Source organism: Propithecus coquereli, unplaced genomic scaffold (genome assembly GCF_000956105.1).
Source record: "Propithecus coquereli isolate 6110/MARCELLA unplaced genomic scaffold, Pcoq_1.0 Scaffold162, whole genome shotgun sequence".
Taxonomy (NCBI): Eukaryota; Metazoa; Chordata; class Mammalia; order Primates; family Indriidae; genus Propithecus; species Propithecus coquereli.
The window spans coordinates 2,376,646-2,383,341 of record NW_012140747.1 but is presented as its reverse complement, the minus strand read 5'-3'; the positions used below and the strand labels follow the sequence as shown (position 1 = coordinate 2,383,341).

Genomic DNA, 6,696 nt, shown 5'->3' with positions numbered 1-6,696 from the left:
CCCAGCTAATATTTTAATTTTTTGTAGAGATGGGGTTTCTCTGTGTTGCTCAGGCTGGTCTTGAACTCCTGGCCTTGAGTGATCCTCCCACCTCAGCTTGACAGAGCGCTGAGATTACAGATGTGGGCCACTGCACCCGGCCCCCTCATCGAGCTTCTTTGCTATCGATATTTTAAATTCTTTGTCTGAGATTTCATAAATTTATTTTTGATTGGAATCTGTTGCTGGAGAATTATTGTGTTCCTCTGAAGATGTCCTATTTCCTTTTCCGCGTTTCTTATGTGCTTACGTTGATTTCTGAACGTCTGGTGTGAGGGTTGATTCTCGCAGGTTTTCAGACTTGCTTTCTCAGGGAGCTGCTTCCTGAAGCTGTGTCCGCCGTGTGGGCTGCAGCTTGGACTCTGGGCACACGCAGTCGTATGGTCTTGTGTGATTTCTCAGGCCGTAAGTCCCAACAGTGGCGTCTACGATTTCCTCAGTGGGTTGGGGGGCAGTTGTTAGTGGCGGCTGTTTGAAGTTTTGCTGGGTCTAGGGGCACCACGCGGGCCTGTTTGGGGGCCTCAGTAGTGGCAGCAGTGGGCCAAGCGTGCCTGTCTTCGGCCTCAGGGCAGCTGCACTGGCACCGTTATTAGTGGGTCCCAGCAAGCCAGTTCTCGGGCCTCCAGGCGGCTTGATTGGGTGCTGCTAGTGGCAGCGGTGGGCCGGGTGGGTTCCCGGGCCCCTGGCAGCAGGGTGGCACGGTTGATGGCAGCAGCAGTGGCAGCACTAACCTCTGGGTCCCAAGGAGTCCGTGCTGGTGGTGTTGGTAGCTGCGACAGGCCGGGTCCTAGGCCCGCAGCTGGCATGTGCGGGTGGGCCCCCGCTGTGGCGGTAGTGGCAGGTTGGGTGGGCCCAACCTCGGGCCCGCAGCAGGAGTGTCCAGGTGCCGGCGGGGCGGACCGGGCTGGCTGTTCCCTGGGACTCTGCTCAGGCCCGGTGGCGGGCGGCGCTGGGCCGGATGGACTTACCCTACCCTCAGGGCCTCCTGTAGCGTGTGCAGGCTCTGGCTGCGGGAGGCAGGGGCGGGACGGTCCCCAAGCCCAGCGCCCAGTGCTCAGGCAGGGTGGGCAGTGGCTGACGCAGGCAGCGGGAGGGCGCCCGCTTCGCACTGCGGCAGCTGCTGCGGGTGGGGGAGCTTGACCTTGACCTCGAAGCGCATGAAAACGGGCAGCATCTTCCCTGCTGGTGGCAGCGGGGTCCTTGCCAACGGCTTGCGCTTTAGCTCTGGAGGCGGCGGCCAGCCGCAGGGGTGGCTGCACACGGAGCAGGTCCCGGCGCTGCGGAGACGTGGAGACGCAGGGGCTGGGCCTCCCGGCAAGGCGCAGTCCGGGGCGGGGCCGCCAGTACGACGCCTGCGTTAGGAGCGCGTGGGACCCGCGTAAGCTTCCTCGCCGGAGCACGGCTTTCATGTGGTCTCGGGCAGCTCCTTGCTAGTCGCCGGCCCCGAGGGTCCGGGGCTCTCCTGTGGCGGCCGTGCGGGTCACTGGGGTTGCGTGCTCACCCTTTCCCCCACTGAGCCCAGCGCGGCGGGCTGGCGCGCTTCCCGCGCCTTGCTCGTGTTTGGGTTTTTCCTGTCACTTCTCTGTTGAGTCCCCGTGTTCTCCCTGAGACAACCTATTTGAGGTGTGATTATCTGCTTGCTATTGTGGTTCCTATTTACGGGAGAGTCGCATACCTGATGGCTCTGCTCAACCTCCTCGAAGCGCTCCTCCAGCCCCTGCTTTTTGAACTGAGAACCCAGCTCTGTCGTGCAGCTGAAATTCCATCGTGTGGAGGCCCCGTCCTTCAGCTCCGTGACCGGCGGGGAAGGCTCCTCGGTTGTCCTGTGTCTCCCACTGGGAGCACAATCTCCACTTCCTTAAGCTTCTGCAAGTGCCTGTCATTTGTGGGACCAGTGGCGCGTGTGCTTGATTTGAGGGATGATTCTGTGGATTCGAGAGCGCGCCAGCTCCAGCAGAAGTCAGCCCTTGGACGCCCGGGGTTGATTCTGAATGCTTTTTCGTCTGTTTACTCCTCCAGGTGTAGCAGGTCCTTTTGCTCCGTGTCACAATGATTTTAAATTACTTTGATGAAACCTTTTATTCACTTAATGCTTTTATTTACAAAGTAGTTTGAATATATTCTTACCTTTAGATTCTTGAGAAGTATGAAGAGGCAAATGCTATTACTGTATTTTTTTGGATGAGCTACAGAAAGATGAATGTGATTTTGTCCAAGTCAGGGACAGAACGGAGATTACGAATCCTGTTTCACGAACATGGCGTCTGTTTTGTTTTCCGTTATGCTATGGTTTCTGTGCATTTGTACATAATACCTTAGACTTATGTCTTTTCTTCCTTGTGTCTCAAAATATTAGCCAACAGGTTTATCTGTAGAAGCTTTGCAATAAGCTAATAGTATATATATATTCACAGGGCAGACACACAACTCACAGCTCTTTGTTTAAAGCTCTGATTTATTACGTACAAACTCTTCCTTTCAGCCCCTTTACTTCCTTTTTCCTACATTTAGAGAATAGAGTAAGATAGTTTTTAATAGATACATTGAAAACTCAATGCAGTTTTATCTTTGAACTCAGTCTCTGAACACACTAGTAATAACTCTTGAATGGGGTTCAAAATTAATTTTACCTCATAATGTTATGCATAGCATTGAATCATGCAATAATAACATGCCAGTGTATTTTTTCCTGGATTTTGCCACTAGGACAGAGGTCTAATATGAGGAGATACTTTCAGGAAAAGCCATTTTCTCTGTGTGTAGTTACCATTCAGATAGCCTATACCATCTCTTAGATTTGTGTTAAGAACCCATAGTGCTTTAAGGAAGAATTGTAGCAATTAGATGAATGAATGATTTTTTATTTTATTACTCTGTGTAGGTTTGGCAGTTTTCTACCAGTGGACCAATCTTTTCATCCCCATGTACCTCAGCATCAGAGCAAGACGTATTTTTTGGTTCCCATGATTGCTTTATCTACTGTTGTAACATGGAAGGTCACCTCCAATGGAAATTTGAAACTACTTCAAGGGTGTATGCAACACCGTTTGTTTTCCATAACCAAAGTCAGAGCAATGAAATGTTGCTGGCAGCAGCATCTACAGATGGGAAACTGTGGGTCTTGGATTCTCAGACTGGACAACTGCAAAGTGTATATGAACTTCCTGGCGAAGTCTTCTCTTCTCCTGTGGTCTGGGAATCAATGCTCATTATTGGGTGTAGAAATAATTACGTTTATTGTCTGGATTTATTGGGTGGCAATAAAAAATAATCAGGAACAGTCCTTTTAATGTATATCTGTGAGACACTTGAAAATATTTTACCATTGTAGAGCATGTAGATAGTCTTATATTAAAGATTATAATTTGATTAAGAAATTGAAACTTATCTATGCTTTATTGGAGGACAGCCATATTTTACTTCCTGTAGGAGGAACAAAACTTTTCAGGAATTAGGAAAAAAAACATACCAATATATTTGGTAGCACCTTCTTTAATTAGGTGTGATTGTTAATTTAATCTGTCAGCTTGACTGGGAGGAGGGATGCCCAGATAGCTGGTAAAACATTATGTCTAGGTGTGTCTATGAGGATGTTTCTGGAAGGGATTAGCATTTGAATTTGAATCAGTAGACTGAGTAAAGAAGACCCTCCCTCACTACTATGCCAGTGTGGTTGGGCATCATTCAATCTGATGAGGGCTAAATAGAACAAAAAGGTGGAGAAAGGGCAAATTCTCTCCCTTCTTGCTGAGATAGCCTCGTGCTCCTAACCTTGGACTTCGGAACTCCTGTTTTCAGGCTTTCAGACTCTGCAGCTTACACCAGTGATTCCTCTGGTTCTCAGGCCTTTGGCCTTGGGCTGAACTGTACTGTCACCAGCTTTCCTGGGTCTCCAGCTTACAACCAGCAGACAGTGGGACTCACTTCACGCTGGTCCGGCCCTGTGTGTGCAGTGTGTGGCCATCAGCTGCATTTCCCACGCTCTGAGTGTTGCTTGTGCTGCTGGTCCATGGCCCACACTCTAGCTCTAAGGAGGCTGCAGGATCATTTTGTCTGAGACTCCAACTGTTCAATTCCAATTGGGGATTGAGACAAACATTTAATTGCCCCTGTTCATTATTTTTCTCCAAAAATATCTAGTGAGAAATAAAGTACCATATAAAACACCTTGAACTTTTTCTTATTCAACACAAGCTATGTAAATATTATAATGAGATGGTTTGTAGATGGTTCATCAAAATCAAAGTCCATCAGTGCCAAAGATTTTGTGGGTATTTTTTATTGAAAGATCTTTTCCCTTCAATAATGAACATTTTACATTAAAACTTTATACAACCAAAATCTCAAAATAATATTAAAATCACACTAACATATTTTCATGAAGTCTACTTAATTTTTACTGTTGGTAAAAATACTGCAAGACAGTAATGTTTCTGCTTTAAAATAAGCAAACTAAACGTCACAAGAAGAGACAATACGTACTATACATTTGCAGATAACTGGCTAAAATAATAGTAATAATGTTTGTGTAAGAAACAATTGCACTTGAAAAATTAAAAAAGTAAACAAAAAACTCTAGTTTTATATATAAGTCTATGAACAGAGGTTAATCATCTATAACCTTGCCAGGAGAAATGTATGTTTGTTGAAATTTAAAAAAAAAGTTTGTGTACTTAACACAGAAATCATTAAAAAAAAAAAAGTCTTGAACTTTTCATATGTTTTTACAGAATTTCCCCATGGTTTGTTGCTCAGAAAAAGACTGCAACACAACTAAAGCAAAATAACACTTCATTGGTATTTAGTGCAAATTTGGGGTGATTTTTAAATGAAATGTTAAACATGTACCTTTTAGAAGTTGTTAGAAGTAGGTACCGTGACTGCCCTTTCTTCGGTATGCTCTTCTTTTAAAGACTTTGATGGAAAATATTTAACTGAGGTTATTTCTCCCACTTTGCATGGGCTCAGTGGTATCTGAGCCAGTTCAGCCGTGACTCAGCTACCATTCTTTGTCAATAATCTTATTTCCTCACCTGTCCCCTGCCATCACTGTGATGTTGTACAAGGCTGACAGGAAGAAAGAAAAAGTCAATTCAGAAGAATTGCTGTAGCACTGTAATTCCAGGGCTCTCGGTGGAAAGATTCCTATTAAAAAGTGTTACAGTAGTGAGGAAATCATTAGAACCAACAAATGCCTATATATTACATTTAGAAATGAACATTAGCATGGAAAACGTGCGGTGGAATATTAATTGCTTACCATAGCAATAAAAAAAGTTACATTGATTCTTAACAGTCTGAAGGTCCAGTATATATAATATTAAATCCAACTTGCAGAGTGCGACTATCCACTTGGCCACACATGCCGGCTGCTACAGTGAGGCTGGGCCATTGTTTCTAGAAGGAGATGAGAGACGGTTTCTCTATGGTAAACAACTTCGCTGTCATCCTTCTCTTAAGGTATATGATAGAATAACAGGACATTGCATATTGAGTGAGCGTGAAGGAAAGTAGTGACAGATACAAATAAAACATGTTTTGAAGGAGAGGAAAATGGATTTAATTCTCTTTGCACTGGCAAAGGATTTGTACCTGTATTTTGGAGTAAAGAATCTAAGAAAAGGGGTTATGCCAACACTATGAAATATAAAGTTAGTACAGCAATATGTGGGTTTTCTGGGATGTCTATGTTTCATGAAAAGCAGATTAAATAAAAGCAAATACATGTAGCTTTTCAACTGTCGAGTTCGTTCTTTGTATGCACATGTGTATGATAATAACAAGGCCACTTAAAACAGATTTTTTTTTAAAGGTAGCAAGGTGAATGCTCTAAATTATAAATGCCGAACATTTGACTCTAAATTATAGTAAAAAGAAAAATCTTTCTGTGGGAAGTCGTTAGTACAAAAACTCCAAATCTTGGCTTCCTGTTAATTTTCCCTAAAGAGCAAAGGGAATTTTCAGAGACATGTAATGTCAACAGCCTGTTGTTTCTTGTAATAAATGGCTGGTTTAGGGGGCTGTTTTATTATTTTTCCTGTCTCACTTTTGCTTTTTGGGTGAATGAGCCTCCCCTTCAGCGGCTAAAAAACTAGATTACATCAGAATCAGTCTATTCCAAGGTTCTTAACTTTTGGGATACATCAGAATTCATCTGAAGAGTTTCTCCCAGAACATACATTCCGACCCCATCCTTAAAGGCTCTGACTCAGTGGCCTGGGACGGAGCCTGGCCATCTTAACAATCTCCGCACTAGATGGGGATTTTCGGAGGCAGAAAGAGAACTTGTGGCTCTGATGAAGAACTCCCTTTCTCCACCATATTAAATACAAACGTTCCCTGGGAGCCAACTGGGCCAAATACTTCGCACGTCCTTAAGGAGGGTATTGGTCTAACGGGGCCTCGCACTGGATCCACCGTGTGGTGAAGTGTGGATGGATCTGTCTGCTGTGTTACAGCTTCAGGGTGGGCAAAATTCATCCAAACGGACGTGGGCACGGAGTTGGGAGCCAGACTGTTCCTGTGATTCCCAGGTACTCGCTGCATTCAGGAGAACGGGCATTCTCGTTTCTGTCTACACATGATCCTTTTGCTGTCACTGCAGAAAGGATAAACATCCCCAAACATATGGTGGGGTAACTATTCTGGACAAAAGAA

The 6,696-nt window shown here is 45.0% G+C and overlaps 1 protein-coding gene across 1 annotated transcript in view; it reads left to right on the top strand.

Annotated features, from left to right (window-relative positions):
* AASDH (aminoadipate-semialdehyde dehydrogenase) overlaps positions 1-3,416 on the top strand; it is an 83,531-nt gene extending 80,115 nt beyond the window's left edge. The window contains exon 11 of the mRNA XM_012641097.1: positions 2,921-3,416. Coding sequence (XP_012496551.1) covers positions 2,921-3,310 — 390 coding nt within the window. The 3' untranslated portion in view covers positions 3,311-3,416. The remainder of the gene's footprint in view (positions 1-2,920) is intronic.
* Positions 3,417-6,696: the final 3,280 nt, after the last annotated feature.